Source organism: Argopecten irradians, chromosome 1 (genome assembly GCF_041381155.1).
Source record: "Argopecten irradians isolate NY chromosome 1, Ai_NY, whole genome shotgun sequence".
In the NCBI taxonomy this organism is placed as follows: Eukaryota; Metazoa; Mollusca; class Bivalvia; order Pectinida; family Pectinidae; genus Argopecten; species Argopecten irradians.
The window spans coordinates 52,851,008-52,870,883 of record NC_091134.1 but is presented as its reverse complement, the minus strand read 5'-3'; the positions used below and the strand labels follow the sequence as shown (position 1 = coordinate 52,870,883).

General features: G+C 36.4%; 1 protein-coding gene across 1 annotated transcript; it reads right to left on the bottom strand.

The window, feature by feature from the left end:
- Positions 1-17,955, bottom strand: LOC138332895 (cell division cycle 5-like protein). Its single transcript, XM_069280907.1, has 20 exons — positions 17,801-17,955; positions 16,496-16,599; positions 13,744-13,905; positions 13,093-13,214; positions 12,773-12,869; positions 12,214-12,264; positions 8,852-8,928; positions 8,341-8,444; positions 7,839-7,918; positions 7,571-7,646; positions 7,183-7,347; positions 6,348-6,522; positions 5,828-5,973; positions 5,270-5,450; positions 3,586-3,710; positions 2,663-2,857; positions 2,234-2,431; positions 1,499-1,582; positions 994-1,122; positions 1-735 (listed from the first exon to the last, which is right to left on the bottom strand). Exons 1-20 carry the CDS (start codon positions 17,843-17,845, stop codon positions 628-630), a joined length of 2,424 nt encoding a protein of 807 aa, XP_069137008.1. The 5' UTR covers positions 17,846-17,955; the 3' UTR covers positions 1-627.
- Positions 17,956-19,876: the final 1,921 nt, after the last annotated feature.

Genomic DNA, 19,876 nt, shown 5'->3' with positions numbered 1-19,876 from the left:
TTGGACAAAATCATTTATTACAAGACAATGAAATGTACACGTCTTAAATAATTCATTGGATTTATTATTCCTGTGCAAGGATAAAGAAAAAGGTTTAAATTATTTGTTCTCTATGCATTTCTAACATGCTTACTATGATATTACTGTCTCAGAAGCCCTATTGGTTTGAGAATTTTCATTGAAATTATAAGACAGCAAACGATAAATATTAAATCTAATCGGAGAAAGTTTTCTTTTGATACTGGCTTTGTCTTAATAACTTTTAATTTGAACACAGTGTTAATACTGACCAAAACAATGATTTATTCTTACACATTATTTTTGTTTCATTGTTTAGATTTTTGTTCATATTTGAAGCCATGTGGATTCTTTAAATCAATCTTATCGATAAATTTCTTCTCTGTTTATCAAATTCAAAAATGCAACAGCTTACTTTAGTCTTAACTCAGATATGTCAAACATTTCATTAATTTTTTATGGTGGAAGCCATCGTGGCATCCCCTATCAATGTACATGTTAATAACTTCCATAACCTTTCATATCCTCACATTTTATGACAAACTGACAAACACAACCTTTCACTTTCTCACATGCTGAAAAGTCTGATCAGAAACATTCAAAGTCCTTTCACCTCCGTTCATATTGCAATATATCTTTTCTGTATTGAAGTTCACTGAACTTTTTCTGTAATTCCTTTTCTCTGTCGGTCTGTCGCTGTACGTCTTCTGTTAACGACTGAAAAAAGCCAGGAAAAATTATTCAATAAAGTGACAGAAATATTTTGTTTTAAATAATGAATACCATAAAATGTTCAATAACCTCTTCGATGAAGCATTTTCCTTTTTTTTCATAAATAAGAGGATTAAGTACAAATATCTTAGAGAAATTACATTTTGTAATTCACCCAGTCTTTTTTTTAAATTACAAGACATGTTCCACAATGTATAACACCGTGTTGTTGAATGAAAACTAACTACGTAAAAGACATTTTACCTCAGATCGTTTAGGTATAGCTCCCAATTCATGTTGTCGTAGATTCTCAAATGTTTTCAATTCTACAAAAGTCTGCTCAATTTGCTCATATACATCATGGATTTGTTTAATAAGACCTTGAGAACGGGACTGAAAATAAAGCAAAATATTTCATAACATTACAGATATTATTGTTATTAATGTTCAGAACGAAACTCAAAATAGAGTAGACGTTTTACAATGACAACTAGAACTTAAAAGTCATTGGCTAATTAATATTCCCCACATTACCCCTTTTTTGAAACCATGACAACCAAACCTTCCTTCATTTTGTTTCCATGGTAACTGTTATTGAAGCATGTTATGTGTCAAATTGTAGACATCCATTTGTTTCAACAAGAGATCAAGTTTGAACAAAGTAGGTACAAAAGCCAATTCATTAAAGTTTCTTGTTCTTATTGACTTTTTACTGCCTGTATTTATCTTATGTCAAATAAATCTAAGATAAAATAACTCAAACAATTACCTGATAACCTCCGAGCAGGATCTTTAACCTTTTCTCAAGCTTAGCGGCTTGCTTTGCGTCTTTGGTCATGTGTGATCTGTTGCTCTAGAATTAAAAAAATATTTATCAGGTATCACAAGTCATATGGTGTTTCTCCAGCTGTCCCATTTTTTATAGCACATATGGAGTTTGGATATTGTTGTGCTAGAAGTTCTGTTCAGAAGTGAAGCAATTTTTTGTTAAAAGGACTCTGTATGGTTTGTACCCTTTTTGGCCCCCAAATCCATAGATTTTTTACACGAAGTATCAAGGAATGAAATTATTGCATTTGAAATATCTAGTACGCCCCTGATTTAATGGCAATAAATGTAGGTACCCCAGACACACATTTAGGAGAAATATTAAGTTTGTTCAAAGATGCGCTCTATGGTTTCTAGATGAAAATTGTGGCAAAAATGGCCAAAAATTGAATAAATTTCCACATTTTCATAATTTTTGCATATTTAGGATGGCAACTACAGCTGTAATAATACATAAGATGTACTTGATATTCAACAATTGAATTACTAAATAACCTGTTGATGGAATTAGGGGCCATAAAAGTGCCCAAACCATACATAGTCCTTTGACAATGGGTTAAGACAAGACAAGACAGTCTTTGATTGCCAAGAAATCATGAAAGATATATGTTTTAGACATCAAATAATGTTAAATCAAACTGAAAATTTATACTTTGTGACCAGAGAGGGTACTAACCTCTAGACGTTTCTCCAAGGATTCTATACGATCCTTCTTATTGGCGAGGTTGGCACGAGTGTAGCGGTTCTGTGAGGGAAGATACAGCACCTGGGAGTAACATTCCTCCCACACCTGGGAGTAGGACTCTATCGACAGATCGCCATGGTTCATCCCAGTCTTCACCACTTCCATCTCACGCTTCAGTAGTTGTTTCGCCTGGGGAAACATTGACACATACAGAATTGAAGATATTAACTCCATATACATACATGTCAATAGCAAACTCACAGATCTATGAATATGATATTATAAAATTGATGACAACGGTGACAATGGATGTCGCATGTATTGATGACATCACATCATTAAGACATAGTGATGTTTTCCCTAGCAGCAACAGGATGATCCTGTATTTTGGAGGGTACAATACAGTTATGGATAGCTTACCCCGTCCAGATCATCCTCTGTGTAGCTGGCGTACGGATGCTGTTCCAGGTAAGCCAGGTGTTGAGCCTGATTAGCCACGCCCTTCTGACTAGGCTTCTTACTGTTAGGGTTGACACCAAGCTGCCCCGGGGTCGGGCTATACACAGCATCATAATGTAGCATAGTCAACATCTCTTTCTTGATCAGCTCTTCTGCCTGTCAAAGTCAGAATCATCTATTATGAATTCAAGACAACTTGGTGAATAAAAATGCTTTCTTAAATTTTTTTTCTTAAAAACTGCTGAATGTTAACTGACAACACTAATGTCAAATGAAATCTACAGTAAAGAGAGAGTTGGGGTGTTCATCTTCATCAGTCATAAAAGGAAAATAAGATTCTGAATTTATGAAAATTTACTCTGTAATGTTAAAACCTGAAAGTTATCCCTTATCACAGCAGTAAAGAATGCTTACTACTAGGTGAATAATTACTAACAATTCTAGGTGTAATGAGAAATACCTACCCTCTGTAGCTCCATCAGAGGTGGGTCACCTTGTCCCACAACACAATGAGAAATACCTACCCTCTGTAGCTCCATCAGAGGTGGATCACCTTGTCCCACAACACAATGAGAAATGCCTACCCTCTGTAGCTCCATCAGAGGTGGGTCACCTTGTCCCACAACACAATGAGAAATACCTACCCTCTGTAGCTCCATCAGAGGTGGGTCACCTTGTCCCACAACACAATGAGAAATACCTACCCTCTGTAGCTCCATCAGAGGTGGGTCACATTGTCCCACAACACAATGAGAAATACCTACCCTCTGTAGCTCCATCAGAAGTGGGTCATCTTGTCCCAAAACACAATGAGAAATACCTACCCTCTGTAGCTCCATCAGAGGTGGGTCACCTTGTCCCACAACACAATGAGAAATACCTACCCTCTGTAGCTCCATCAGAGGTGGGTCGCCTTGTCCCACAACACGGAGAATATTTTTGTTGATTTCAGACGGTCGTGGAAGGTCAAGCTGTACTGCCTGAGAACGAAGTCGTAACTCCTTCATACCTGCAGGCCAAGAACAATGCAATCAGACCTTTCATGATAGTATATAAAAGTTAAAATATTACTTATGATTACGGCTAAAACATTATTCTAGGAAAATAATTCTGAACTTTAGTAAATAGACAAGAGATCCCAGAGGGATCTTGGTGCCCACCTCTGCTTTTCAAGCTTTTACTACATATTACTACACATGAAATTTGAGACAGATCCCTTGAGTACTTTCTATAGTGGTAACAAGCTTCAACTATCAAAATCCAAGATGGCGTCCTGTCAGCCATCTTGTTCACCGATTGGTCCGAAAATGCAATATGCACAACTAGACCCCTAGGGGAACTTGCACATACAATTTCAGACAGATCCCTTCAGTACATTATTTGACATAGCGGAAAAAAACTTCAATTGTCAAAATCCAAGATGGCGTCCGGTCGGCCATCTTGTTCACCAATCGGTATCAAAATGCAATATGCATAACCAGGGACCTAGGGGAACCTGTACATGAAATTTGAGAGAGATCCCTTGAGTACTTTCTATAGTGGTAACAAGCTTCAACTATCAAAATCCAAGATAGCGTCCTGTCAGCCATCTTGTTCACCGATTGGTCCGAAAATGCAATATGCACAACTAGACCCCTAGGGGAACCTGCACATACAATTTGAGACAAATCCCTTCAGTGCTTTCTGAGAAATAGCTGTAACAAACTTCAATTGTCAAAATCCAAGATGGCGGCCTGTCGGCCATCTTGTTCACCAATCGGTCCCAAAATGCAATATACATAACTACGGCCCTCGGAGAACCTGTACATGAAATTTGATAAGAATTCTTTTGGTACTTTCTGAGAAATAGCGGTAACAAACTTTAAACTATCAAAATCCAAGATGTCGGCCTGTCGGCCATCTTGTTAACCGATTGGTCCCAAAATGCAATATGCACAACTAGGCCCCTAGGGAAACTTACATGTAAAATTTGAGAAAGATCCCTTCAGTACATTCTGAGAAATAGCGGTAACAAACTTTTACCTATCAAAATCCAAGATGGCTGCCTGGCGGCCATTTTGTTGACCTATTGGTCCCAAAATTCAATATGCACAACTAGGGCCCTAGGGGAATCTACATATGAAATTTGAGAAACATCCCTTCAGCACTTTCTGAAAAATAGTGGTAACAAGAATTGTTAACGGACGGAAGGTCGGACGGTCGGACGGACGGACGGAAGGACGACGGACCACGGACAAAAAGCGATTTGAATAGCCCACCATCAACAGATGGTGGGCTAAAAAGGAGGTAAAATTTATATAGTGTCACTAACAGAAAGATGGATTGATCATGTTTTTTTAAGGATACATCAGGTTCTGGTAGATGAGGAAATATGGAGAAAAACCTAAGGCCAGTATTGTATCCTGATGTGGAGGACTTGTGATAACATACCAAACACCTGAACTAATTGGGCAACATGCCCCTGTTTGGTTTAAAGGTAAAGGTGATTACTAATTGGGTCATAAGGTTGGTACAATAACAGATGCAATATATTTTAGTATATGTAAACAGAGATCAGGTGACCATTACGTTTTGCATGCTGGATTTCCTCATAGCGCTGGTCGAGGTCAGCCTGATCCTCGACGTACGCGTCTGCGTCCATTTGTTCCTCTCCAGTCTGTTCCATATCCTCTGGTACTACAATTTCATAATCGTTTTTAGGACGGGGCAGACTGGCCAGACCTTGCTTCAACTGTTTCTTCAGATCTTGCTGTAGACAGAGGTAGTTAGTTGTGAAATAAAATTTTATTTTTGTTTCATATTATTCATAAGAAAACATTTAAAACTAAAATACTTTTGATTTTTCATTTTCATATAATTCTTTTTCATTTTATTCTGCATATTCTCTTCGTGAATTTCTTGGTTGAATTTCCGTAACAAAGATGTCTTTCACCAATTTCTCGATAATGTTTTGCAGGAGTTTGTATATAGATGTTCATTTTTGGAATCATGAAAATGATTCAATAAGGAATATTTTAAAACCATCATCAAATTTATATTAGGGACCACCAAAACATACACTAAAGGTGAGTACAAAAGTACTTTACTTAGTGTTTGATACCGATCCAGACGGCATTACATCCTTACCTGATAGTATTGGTCACCGACAGCCATATCAAAGTTCTCTTCTGGCTGGTTAATGTTCAGTTTGTCCCTGACTGGAGTCCTCAGGGGCGTCTGTTGTCCTGGCACCCCACGCGGGGTCATCCCACCCATCATCTGAGGGGTCATACCTACAGGTACAAATTTTCAAAATCAAATTATCCACTGTTTAGTATTGACCTTTATAACTCAATATACATCAATAGCATAAACAATATCTTTAGCACATTAATTCATTCCTTTACCTTTTTTATTCAAATCGTATACTTGAATTTAAAAAGGATCATAGAGTTGATAGTAATTCAGCGACAGGCAGAAGTGGTCTATTTTTGATCCTGAAGTCAAATAGATTTTAACAGAATATATCACAATTAATTTCTAAACACCAAAGTTAACGATAATTCCATGGTTCATCTCACTTGTGACTTTTAGGTAAATATCAACAAAGAATTGAGCCCATTCACCTGACACCAAAATAAAGGTGAAAAATATGATAAACACGTACCTGGTCCCTCCCCTGGCCCGGGGGTTCTCATTGGCGTGGTGATCATGGTGTTGGGGGTCTGTGGTAGGTTGTGTTTTGGAGTCACACTGCTGAAGTCTGACTCGGTGAGAGGGGTGTTCAGGCCTCCCTTTAGGGGCGTGTCCACCACTGTTAAAGCCATGATGTTCTGGGCCTCCTGTAAATAAATTAGGTTATTAAATTATTGCACAACATACTTCTCAAAAAATTTAACTAAAAAATGTGGGTATAAATTGAAATAGTACTTGTTCATAAGTATTGGTAGGTGTGGCGTTGGGACATACCTGGACAATATTGTCTTGTAGGGCGGGGGTCCTTGGGGTGCGGAGGTTGGTAGCTGTAAGGTTGGGACTAAATATCAAGCTACATATACCTGGACAATATTGTCTTGTAGGGCCGGGGTCCTGGAGGTGCGGAGGTTGGAAGCTGTAAGGTTGGGACTAAATATCAAGCTACATATACCTGGACAATATTGTCTGTAGGGATGGGGTCCTGGAGGTGCGGAGGTTGGTAGCTGTAAGGTTGGGACTAAATATCAAGCTACATACACCTGGACAATATTGTCTTGTACTGCCGGGGTCCTGGGGGTGCGGAGGTTGGTAGCTGTAAGGTTGGGACTAAATATCAAGCTACATATACCTGGACAATATTGTTTTGTAGGGTCGGGTCCTGAGGGTTGCGGAGGTTGGTAGCTATAGGGTTGGGACTAAATATCAAGCTATATATATCTGGACAATATTGTCATGTAGGGCCGGGGTCCTGGGGGTGCGGAGGTTCATAGCTGTAAGGTTGGGACTAAATATCAAGCTATATATACCTGGACAATATTGTCTTGTAGGGCTGGGGTCCTGGGAGTGCGGAGGTTGGTAGCTGTAGGGTTGAGACTGTAGTCCTGAAGAAGGGCTTGACTAGCACCATCTGTAGAACCACTCTCCTCTGCCTGCTGACGTGCATATTCACTGGCCTGACCTACCTTCACCACCTAGTGAAACAAATTGTTAACATTACAATCATATCACCACCTAAAGAAACAAATTACTACTATTTGGTTTGATTAGTTTAATGTCCTATTAACAGCCATGGTCATTTAAGAGTGTGCCAGCTTTAAAGATGGAGGAAAGTCAGAGTCCCTTGAGAAAAACCACCGACCTGTACCTGGCATGTATCTAATGTAAAATTTGTAATATATACAAAACAATCTTTACCTCTTCAAGCTCTGCATCTGATATCTGTGGTGATGGTAACACCAACTTGCTTCTTTTCTTTACAGGTTCCTGGAAACTGATTCAACAAAAGATATCATCAGAAGGATTAAAATTTTATCAGATAATCTAAGACCTTAAAGTTACATTATCAGAAAGGTATCTATAATTGTAATTTTGTATAAGTATATAATATATAAAGCTCTAAATATAAAAGGTATTTATAATTGTGATTTTGTAGGAGAATTTATAAAACCATAATGTCACATACTTGCTTTGACTGGCAATAGCTCCAGGTAAGTCATTTTCTTTCCTTTTCTTCTGTTTCTGTTTGTCTTTCCTCCGCTCTTTCTGATAATTAACATAGAAGTATTGATGTTGTGATATATGAATACTTTTTGCGTTTCAGATTTTCATATGAAGATATTAGATGATATAAACTTAATATTAAGAAAATTTTGCACACTCTGACAATTTTCAAATCTAGCATGTGTTAATTTATTTTTCTTCTCTGATCAAAGAAGAAGTTACTGTTACGAAATAGAATTCCTCATACCCTGGCTTTACCAAATCAATTTTGTATCTTACTTTACCTTCCTGATGCTTCTACTACTTAATTTTCTAAGTTATTATTTGTTTTCTTTGGAAGGTGAGCAATTAATGCATAAACAAAAGATCATGATATTTGTAGAAAATAGGTAGAGAAATAAAAGTGTCTACTAAAAGTACTTGGATATGTCATTGATTGTAAACCACCTAACAGTTTTAATTACCTCCTCTTTATCAGATCTTCGTTCTCCTTCCAGGTTTTGTTGTCTCAGACGTTTGAAATTTGGTTCCTCTGCCACATATACCTCCTCAGATGTGTCGTAGAACCCTGTAACAAAGAACAAGTCAAAACCTGACTTTCTCTGTTGTTCACAACATTGGTGTAAGTCTGTGAAATTCAAATTTTACTGCTAGAAATCTGAGGCCTTTTTTCAAGATTAGCCTATTTTCAGTTTAAGCTTATTATCAAGATTTTAGAATAGGATATACAATGAAGTATAATGTCTTTTATTTCATGTATATGTAACATCATAACAGATGAGAAAAAAATTGATTCCTTGAGCAAAAATAACTTTTGTTACTTACATTGAGAGACCAAAAGAAAATGTACATAATAGACATATGTAAGATCCAATTACCTGCATTATCCATCCAGGTTAATACCGATACTGGGGTTACATATTTCTCTCAATGATGTTATGTATATTCATCAACTGTGACAGATTTTAATATTACCTGGAGCAGGTTTCTTTTCAAATGGGATTTCTGCATTGTAGTCAACTCCTCTCTTCTTCTTTCTTTGTTTCTTTATGCTGTAAATTACACAAAACAGAATTTCTGGATATAAGTAGATTTTGAAACAAGAGGCCCAAGAGGCCTTGACGGTCACCTTGAGTGCCGATACAGAAAGAGAATTGCAAAGCTGGTTCAAATCTGTAAAAAAGTATTTACATATTAGAATATACATTAAAGTTTGAACCTTCGTATTAGAATTTTTATTTTTTTGCTTTTCATTTTGATAGTTAGTTTATTATGTTATCAAACCTTATGCTTAAAATTCCAATTTGCTTTGCCAACGTTAAACAACAAAACCAAACTAGAAGTCAGTCAGTGTCAGTGATTTTATAAATTTCACTTTTTAATCTATGAAGATTATTTGGTTCCATCAAACCTGTGAATTCAGAAGATTTTTGAAATTTTAGCCATTTTAACCCATTTTGGCCCCGCCCCTCTGGTCCCTTGGGGTCAGCCAGGACCAATATGGATATGGTATTAAAATGCTATTTCAGGGTAATAATTCTAACCCAGTTTGACTCATTTCCTGTTAAAACTAAGCAAATAATATTCATAAATGTGAAATAATTCTAACCCAGTTTGACTCATTTCCTGTTAAAACTAAGCATATAATATTCCTAAATGTGTTTTGCCTATATAAACTATAGTAAATTTTACTCCCTCCCCAGGGAAAAATCTGAGATTCCAGGGCCATGAAATTCAAATATTTTGTAAAGGGCCTTAAGACGTATCTATGAAGAGTATTTGGTTCCATTGATCTGTGAATTCGGAAGATTTTTGAAAAGTTTGCCAATTTGACCCCTTTTGGCCCCGCCCCTCTGGCCCCTGGGGGTCGGCCAAGACAAATATGGATATGACGATAAAATGCTATCTCAGGCTAAATATTCTAACCCAGATTGACTAATTTCCTATGAAAAATAAGAAAATAACGTTCATAAATGTTTTTTTTTTATATAAACTATAGTAAACTTGACCCCCTCCCCAGGGGGAAACATGAGACCCCAGGGTCATATAATTCACAATTCTGTAAAGGACCTCAAGACCTTTCAATCTATGAAGAGTATTCTGCCATTTCTGGAATTTCAGAAGATTTTTGATGTTTCAGTCTATTTGACCCCTTTTGGCCCCACCTCTCAGGCTCCTGGGGGTCAGTCGTGGAAAAATTGTTAATAGGATTCAACGGCCATCTCATACTGATAATTCTGACAACATTTGACTTATATCTATTACAAATGACCAGATAATGCTCAAAAATGTGTTTTCCCTATATAAACTATAGTAAACTTGACCCCCTCCCCAGGAGGGAACGCGAGACCCCAGGGTCATATAATTCACAATTTTTGTAAAGGACTTCAAGACCTTTCAATCTATGAAGAGTATTTGATTCTGCCATTTCTGGAATTTCAGAAGATTTTTGAAGTTTTAGCCTATTTGACCCCTTTTGGTCCCACCCCTCAGGCCCCTGGGGGGCTGGGACCATATCATTCCCAACTTTGGTTGACCTTTGGCTATGGAAGGTTTCTGCAAAATTTCAACAAAATGGGTTCAGCAGTTTTGGAGAAGAAGTCAAAAAAGTAAATTGTTTATCGCCATACGACGGACGACGATGGACAAAAGATGATTAGAATAGGTCACTTGAGACTTTGTCTCAGGTGACCTAACAAGAGGCCCAGAGGGCCTGTATCGCTCACCTGGTTTGTAATGCCAAGCAATGTTCTGAATACAGGTTCATTGTTTCTTTTCTGAAGGAATTTTAATATTAACCTCTAAATCCCCTATTGGGCCCCACCCCTCCCGCCCCCAGGGGGTCAGAGCCAAAATTTATACAAGTTCTGTTCCCCCTCCCCCAAGGATGTTTGTGGCCAAATTTGGTTACAATCCATGCAGAACTCTATGACTAGTAGCGATTTAAAGGATTTACCTCTATTTCCCCTATTGGGCCCCGCCCCTCCTGCCCCCGGGGGGTCAGAGCCAAAATTTATACAAGTTCTGTTCCCCTTCCCCAAAGGATGCTTGTGGCCAAATTTGGTTACATTCCATTCAGAACTCTATGACTAGTAGCGATTTAAAGGATTTACCTCTATTTCCCCTATTGGGCCCCGCCCCTCCTGCCCCTGGGGGATCAGAGCCAAAATTTATACAAGTTCTGTTCCCCTTCCCCCAAGGATGTTTGTGGCCAAATTTGGTTACAATTCATGTAGAGCTCTAGGACAAAAAGAGATTTAAAGGATTTACCTCTATTTCCCCTATTGGGCCCCGCCCCTCCTGCCCCTGGGGGGTCAGAGCCAAAATTTATACAAGGTCTGTTCCCCCTCCCCCAAGGATGTTTGTGGCCAAATTTGGTTACATTCCATTCAGAACTCTATGACGAGAAGCGATTAAAAGGATTTACCTTTATTTCCCCTATTCGGCCCCGCCCCTCCTGCCCCCGGGGGGTCAGAGCCAAAATTTATACAAGTTCTGTTCCCCTTCCCCCAAGGATGTTTGTGGCCAAATTTGGATACAATTCATGTAGAACTCTATGACTAGTAGCGATTTAAAGGATTTACCTCTATTTCCCCTATTGGGCCCCGCCCCTCCTGCCCCCGGGGGACCAGATCCAAAATTTATACAAGTTCTGTTCCCCTTCCCCAAAGGATGTATGTGGCCAAATTTGGTTACATTCCATTCAGAGCTCTATGACAAGTAGCGATTTAAAGGATTTACCTCTATTACCCCTATTGGGCCCCGCCCCTCCTGCCCCGGGGCGTCAGAGCCAAAATTTATACAAGTTCTGTTTCCCCTCCCCCAAGGATGTTTGTGGTCAAATTTGGTTACAATCCATGCAGAACTCTAGGACAAGTAGCGATTTATAGGATTTACCTCTATTTCCCCTATTGGGCCCCGCCCCTCCTGCCCCGGGGGGGGCCAGAGCCAAAATTTATACAAGTTCTGTTCCCCCTCCCCCAAGGATGTTTGTGGCCAAATTTGGTTACAATCCATGCAGAACTCTATGACTAGTAGCGATTTAAAGGAAATGTTGACGGACGGACGGACGGACGGACGGACGGACGACGGACGGACGGACGGACGGACGACGGACGCCGCGCCATGACATAAGCTCACCGGCCCTTTGGGCCAGGTGACCTAAAAATCAATCCCAGTGTGCATTCTGCTTCTGTGACATATACTAAAACAAGGACTCACAATGCATAAACATTTCAAATTTGACACAATCTACAATGCCTTAAGTCAAACATAATATCTTAATTCTTGAATGATAAAGATATCTCAAGATAGGATGAATTATCTCCCTTACTTACTCTATGCCTGCTGCTCTCAGTTCACGCCTCTTCTGTAAAGCTGCCAATCTCCTGTAATCAGATATTGACACAGATTTTAATACACATAAACAGTATTATTTCCTGTGTTAATCACGGCATGCATGTCCCCTTTTAGACCACTGCATCATAATGTGTTACAGGAACAACACCTGACAATGGCAGAAAAACTCAAACTTATCTTTAACAATCCTTGATGAAAAGAAATCACTATCGTGTTGTCATTTTTCCCCCAGTAATGGTTAGTGACCATCACCCAGTAATTTTCAATTCTCTACTTGTAAATGAAGTTGGGTGATTATCTATGAAGAAATCAAACAGAAAGAGTGCTGAGTTTAAGTGGAATGACAAACTAGCAGACAGATTGAGAGAAAACTTCAGAAAGTCTTCTTCAGTTTTAACACATACACATAAAATACTTATCAATATTAAGCATCTAACAAATGTAATTATTTTCTAAAGTTAAATATTTAGAGAAGATTTGAGTGATTTAAGACTCACTTACTGATTTTTATATTCTACATGAATGATCTTGTATTACCTAGCTTCTTCCAGCTGCTTTTCCCTTGCTTTCCGCTTGGCTTTTTTACCCTGTGTGTTCGCTAGCCTAGCTCGAGCTTCTGACAACATCTCCAACTCTGAAGAATAGAACAAATATAAATTCCATAAAATAAGTAAACAAATACAAATACTTTTGCAGTTACATGGCTGAACTACTATCATAAATGAATACAGGTCAAAATGGAACATTTACTACATACTGTGACATAAAAGTTATTACAACTATGTATCTTACTAGGATTCAGTCAATTTATATTGAAAGTTAATTGATCTAATAAGGCTATAAATTTAAATCCCCACCATCTTCGTCCATGTCGACTGGATCTGGCTTGGCTGGTTTTGTTTCAGGGTTTGGATCAATCTCCCCAGGTCTAAGTTTCCTCGGGTCATCCTCTGATTCATCTCGATTTTGGGCTTTGTCACTAAAGTTTTACAATAATTGTAATAATTTGACATCATAACCTTAAAGTTAAGAACACTTAATTTACATCAATTAATGAACAATTAACCTGCCAAATAAATGGCTATTATGTCCTGTAAGATTACAAACTGAAAGTGGATTGTTGGAAATGTATAGTACTCTGTATAAACTATAATCTAAATTTGTCTAAACTATGTATCAAATCTACATTTTCCTCCGAATTACTATCCTACCAAGGATTTCTCTGTAACCAAGATAATATGTATTATTGCTAGTATTTACCACAGTTGCAGTATGCTTATGTCAACCTTGTTAACTCAAAGCTGATTTGGCAACAGTAAAGTTATAAAATATTATAGTAAAAATATTAAGCCTAGACTAACAAAACACAAATTCAACTACATGTATACTTAGATTTACACATAAAAACTATTCTGAAAAATATCCATTAACATTTAGCTGACTAATAACATGATTTGTTGAGACATATTTTTGACATTAAGATATAGCAACATTTGTTTACAACGTACAGTAGATATTCATAATGCTCCAAACACTGTGCAGCGGTACGTCCAATAATGGGGGCGATGGTCCTCCACTGTGTTGGCATCAACTTGGCCAAATGTAACAGTTTCTCTTCCTCCTCTCTACTCCACTCTGTCTTCTTAATACTGGGATCCAGCCATTCAAACCTAAAAACAAACATTGATTTTAAAAGCTTTTTACATGGTATTATGTAACATATACAGTGTTTTCCAAAGAACACTAACCAAATGTTTTGCTGGCCTTATTTTCGTATTGAGATTTAACACTCCATACCAAGAACTATATGCACAAATAGTACACTTCCTTGCCCATATTTACTACTTTTAGTAATTTGTATCCAACAGAAATCAATTTATAAGGATCCTGTGTAGTGTTACCAGGAACATATATACTAGTGTTGGAAATCGGTTAAGATTTCATCATCGATGATCAGATAAAATTGGTTAGTGTCAACTGATCTATTTTCAATTATTAATCGGTTAATGGCATGAATTTTATTGATATCACTTATCAAAATTTAATATTTGGACATACATACCCTTAGCAGTTTTTTTTTTTTTTTTTTTTTTTTTTAAAACCTTTTCATGTTTTCTTTTGCTTCAGATGTTATCCAATAAAAGAACTATTAACAAAATTCTTAACAAAAAGCAAGAATCCAATAATCTTCAAATTCAATTTACAAACTTTGATAAAGTTGACTTTTAAAATTCAATATAAGTGAAATAATATAAATGTAGGCCTATATGAAATGAAAAGCGTTATCATATCGATGACTGGCATTAAGGCATTTTGTTTTCATGCTGGCTTTATTTTGCATAGTTTTGTATCCTTATCTATTATCAGATTGACTTAAGTAGTGTTTCCCACAGCCCCGATTAGCATGGCGCCGCGCCGTGCCCTTTTTACCTGACGCCATGCCCCTTTGACCTAACGCCGTGCCCTGTTTGTCCCCAGTACACTTCTACTAAATTACCAAATACCAGGTAGTGGCTTGATAATTAAGTAAACAAAAGAAGTGTGACCACTCCCTGACCCCCTGACCAACACCCCAGTGGCCCTAATTAGCAGCCTTGGGCTATTTCCACCTTGGCTTGTGGTGTCACTTTCAGGTCTGTGTATTACGTAAGCTGAAGTCAAGCAGCCGATCGGCAGCCTAGAAAACAATCAGCTGGCCTTTCAATAAGTTTTATGACTACAGCTAGTGAGCACTACTTCAAAAACAAATACTGCTTACAACTGTAAATGATTTACTCACGTTTTTAATGTTTAATAGGCCTATCTATATCGGATGGATGTCACAAGATTTGCAATCGTAATGGCCGCCATTTTGGGTGTATTGTAATAGTAGATCCGGAGGTATTGAATTTCAGGATTTTACTAATATTCACGTTTTTAAAAATGAAAACGGTATTATTTTTTTAGAATTTCGGTGTGAATTTATTTTTAGAAAAGATATCTTAATAATAATAAAATTATTAATAGCAAAGTAATTAAAATAAATCAAATTAAAAAGAAATCAACTTTTTTCTCTATCAGATTAAATTGAAATATTTTGCATACTACTCTAACACTTATCTGTATTTTCTTAATTTAGTGCTTGTAAATGTAGAACATTATTTTAATTAATTGTCCATTATTATGAAGCATGTTATCTTATTCAAATCAATACAGTATTTTTAATATTTAAATAAAGATATATATTAAAATAAAGGTAATTGGATTGAAATAAAGAAATACATTTTGAATTTTCCCATTCTTTTAATTAATATAAATGAAATTTAGATCTTTCTTGTGAATCAATTATAGTCATGATCATATGATCTGCAGATTACAATTTTCAAAATCATTTTTTTCACTCAGAATAATTAAATAGATGTCCTGATATTACTTAGCAACTCAGAGAGTTTAAAGCTTTTAAATGATATTAAGTTGAACCAGAATTAAATAAACAACAAGACAGTTTTAAAGATTTCCCCATGTATTGGAAGTTGTCGATATAACCTTTGTGCCCCTCTGATGGTTATTTATCGCGGTCAAGGTGCCCTTTTCAAAACCCAGCACCATGCCCTTTTTTTTCCTGTGGGAAACACTACTTAAGTCAATGTATTAATCTTTACTTATGAACCAATTAGGCCTATATAGTATGTTTATTTTGTAATACATGTTCAAACAGCAAGTTTGGTAAGAAGTCATTGCTAAAGAGAGAAACGGCATAAACTCTGTACTGTCTAAGGGAAAATGAATGTAGAATTCCCACTTCCTGTTTTGATACTGATCATCGATGTTGATTGCTGATACATCATAATAATCGATTGATTGAAATTGGTTGTCTTTTCAATTAGACATTGATTATATTCGATCATCGGGAGAACACTACAACATACCATTGATATTACTTCCTTGACCGACACAAATAAATTAAATCTTATAACTATAAATGCACATGTTAAAGATCCAATAAGAAGAATGATTTGTCAGAAAGCACTGTATTTTATAACAATGTAACAAGCAATGTTGATCATCAATAAGATTTCATGTATTGAAAGATGATACCACAATGACTACTGTATTTGACCCAATAAGTGCCCCTTGATCCCCTCTTTTGAGGCTTCATTTCAAATGCCCAGACATAGGTTTACAATGATTTTGTCTTATTAAGCACTTTTTCATTTTTTAAATTTTCTAAACGCCATGGGCACTTATTGAGTCAAATACAGTAATTTAGAGTAATCTTACCATCTGGCTTTACACTGTTTTGCAGATTTTCTGTGCAATAATGATGCAATTCTGGCCCACTGGTTTTTCCCATATTTCATAACAGCTGCCTTTAAAATCTCATCCTGTGATTTAATAAAAACATATATGTTGAAATATTGCACCTGTTAAAATGTAAAAGCAAAACCAATTACTATCACAAATTTCTGAGAACATATTCTAATTTATTTGTAAATGAGATCTATTGTGATTTTACACTTAAATATAGTTCTTATAATGCATGCACAGAAAATGCTGAAGTTGAAATGACTATAAATACATATATACTTCTTATATTTCTGATATTAAAATCAATCTAAAACATATACATTAATACATTATACATTTATAAATAGAGGATGCATGAGTTATATAGGTATGTAACAACTAATTAAAAGAGTGATGAAAATGTAACACTCAAACCGGGGTTCAAATTTAAAACCTCTTATGATGGGTGGGAAAAATTGCTCAATTTTAATTAATAAGGGTCGAATTCAAATGTACTGGGACCCTACCAGTAGCTGTGAAGGAACAGTAGTCGTGATTTGGGAAAAAACTGTGTGTGTTTCTCATGAACCACATTATTTCCACAAAAACAAAACAAAACCATCATAAAGTATTTGTCACTTGTTCAGAAATTCTGAAATCTGAAGGCACAGTAGAATATATGCACACAATCACGACTACTGTTCAGTCACGACTACTGGTTGGGTCCCAGTATCTGCAATATGTCAATATAGCAAGATTGTCAGAAATTTGGACTACCAGGTCATCAATGTAGTCCTGTCCAGTTCCACTTCAAAAACATCTTATTAACTATTAACTATTTATAACTAAAGTTTCATGGGTTGATCAACTTATCTTTTATAATTGCCAAACATTACAGAAACGCTTGATAACTGGAGGTTTGGCTCATGTGAATGGTAAATGTGGTTGTGATCTGTCTGTTAATTAGCACGTTAAAAATGCAATAATTAAAATTTACTAAAGAAGAGACAGACCGAATTAAGTTTTTTGTCTCTTGTAATCTGCACGTTCAAGGCTTTTCTTTATTGGCTATAGAAATTACACATACCTTAAGTGATCAGTAAAGTGTATATGAACCCCGTTTAAAATTATTATTTATTATTGAATCCTCCACACTAGAATAGTTCACACCGGCTTTTTTTTGTTTATTAACCCCCCCCCCCCCCCCCCCTTCTTCCATATACTGTCACATTCAGCCAACAAACGTGCAGAATGTAACTAAAATGACATCATCGCTTTCTCTTTACGTGTTGCAATTACCTCTGTGTTTCTCCATACGCCGCCCTTGATCATAATCCGCGGCATCTTGATTTTTTGTAGTGAAGTCTAGCCAGACAGAAAAAAAGACGTTTTGCCTCGTTCTCTTAGCACGACTTCCGGTTCTCGCTTCTCTCTCGTTTTGTCCGAGATCTCTAATAATCTTTCGGATATGATCGGATTTCATCCATCCTTGGCTCAAAGTGAACACAGCGCCACAAAACAACTGTCTTGCTACAGTATCGGAAGAAACCTATAGATAAAGAATAATTATACGAAATGAAGTATCAATAACAAAATGGTAAACCAGGATTTCATTTACATTTTATTTCTTTCTTCCTAGCTCTGAACTCTAATTCTAATATAGGCCATTACATAAGCAGTCACATGTCAGTGCTCATTAGTACGAGGCCCTGTGCACGAGGCCCATCATTTAGTCCTCTAAACCTGCCTATAGTATTAGACTTTTTTGGATGAAGTACGATTTACTGTCGATAAGTCCCACCTTCCGGTGATAATATTGTTTCGCTATTTCTGAAAGTTGGGGAAAATGGATAGTAATTTAATAGCTCTTTTAAAGTTATATGTGACGTATTTTTCATTCTCATTAATCAAGATGAGCTTTTAATATGTTATTTATTACCAAAAGTTACCAACATTTTGAGAATTACAGTATTTTCAATGCTTACGTTTTAATTTTACTAATACATATAAGAGCTGAAAATGATTTTTGGCAGTACTGCCATTTAAAAAATCATTGTATTAACATCTGTAGTGAAGTGAAATGAGTCCATACGGTCGGACCATGAAGCCAAATCGTGATCTACAATTTCGTTTAACATTTTTATAGCGTTATTAGTCATTGTTAAGTTATTTCTGCAGGTAACTTTCCATATAAACATACATAAGGTATAAAACAACAGTTTTAAAAGTGCATAATTTCTGTGTTGCAACTAACGTTTATCACACATCTGAAGTCATTTGATTGATTTTCACAGCTTTATTTATCAAACTTTATGGTTTTCAATAGATTAGTGAAGAATAAATAACATGTCAAAATCTTCGCCCAGTTACGGCACATATAACTTTAATACCACATCAACATTGAAGACAAGTGATCGGTACGCATATGTTTTAAAATTGAGCTTGCTACAGTAAAATCTACAGACTTACGTTGTTGTCTCATAATGTGAAGGATTGCATCTTAATGTACATCCTTGATACTCCAGGGATTACTATCACTGATGTAATGTTATATCCATCCCTGGACTAGTAAAACTGGAGGCAACAGAACAGAACAGGTAATTTAACCCTTTGATGTACATCAAAAATATCGAATTACATGATACTCTGTGGTTGACTGTATGACTTTGATATTGGACGTTGCTCTCTCTGTACTAAGTCTTCAAAGGAAGTCTTTACAGGCCAGTGATTGGTCAGATCTTTTCTCCTGAACAGCCTTCAGTTTTACTATGAGATAGTCCAGGGGTAGATATAACAGTAACCCATGGAGTATCGAGAATGGTAGATGTACAGTGCAGTGCATGTGGATGTAGTTCCACAAATACATTAAACAGGAATATACTGAAAATTAATAAAATATTTGAAATGTCAAGCATGTGAAGGATAAAAATGTAATGTCAGTACATGTACATTTTTATGTACATTGTATTTTCCTTTAAAAAAATACATGTACTGTCAAAACCTGTCTATAAAGACCACCCAAAGGGCAAAGGAAAAGAAGCATATATATTTAGCCAAGTGGTCTTTGGGGAGTAATAAATAAAGTTAGGACTTCATCCCTGACTGCTAGGAATCCTGTGGGCTGACCATTTATGCAGTAATGGTGATCACCATGACAACCAACAGCAGACATGTTCAATAGGACAGTTTGTATCATTTATTAGCTTTAATAAAGGTTATGAGCCTGTCATTTGGATCTGGTAGTTGATATATTGCAGTAATGCGACTTTTTTGAGATACGGTATATAAAATAGTTTTTTTTAAACTGTCAAAATTATGCATTAAATTTGATGTTTAATGTCAAAAGTCAATATTACATTATTTTATAACATATGG

Excerpts from the sequence above, each read along its gene's own strand:
- LOC138332895 (XM_069280907.1), bottom strand. The coding sequence starts at position 17,845 with ATGCCGCGGATTATGATCAAGGGCGGCGTATGGAGAAACACAGAG. Across the intron at positions 2,432-2,662 it reads CAGAGGATGATCTGGACGGG|GCGAAACAACTACTGAAGCG; the intron begins GTAAGCTATCCA and ends ATGTTTCCCCAG. Across the intron at positions 736-993 it reads CTATACCTAAACGATCTGAG|TCGTTAACAGAAGACGTACA; the intron begins GTAAAATGTCTT and ends GGCTTTTTTCAG.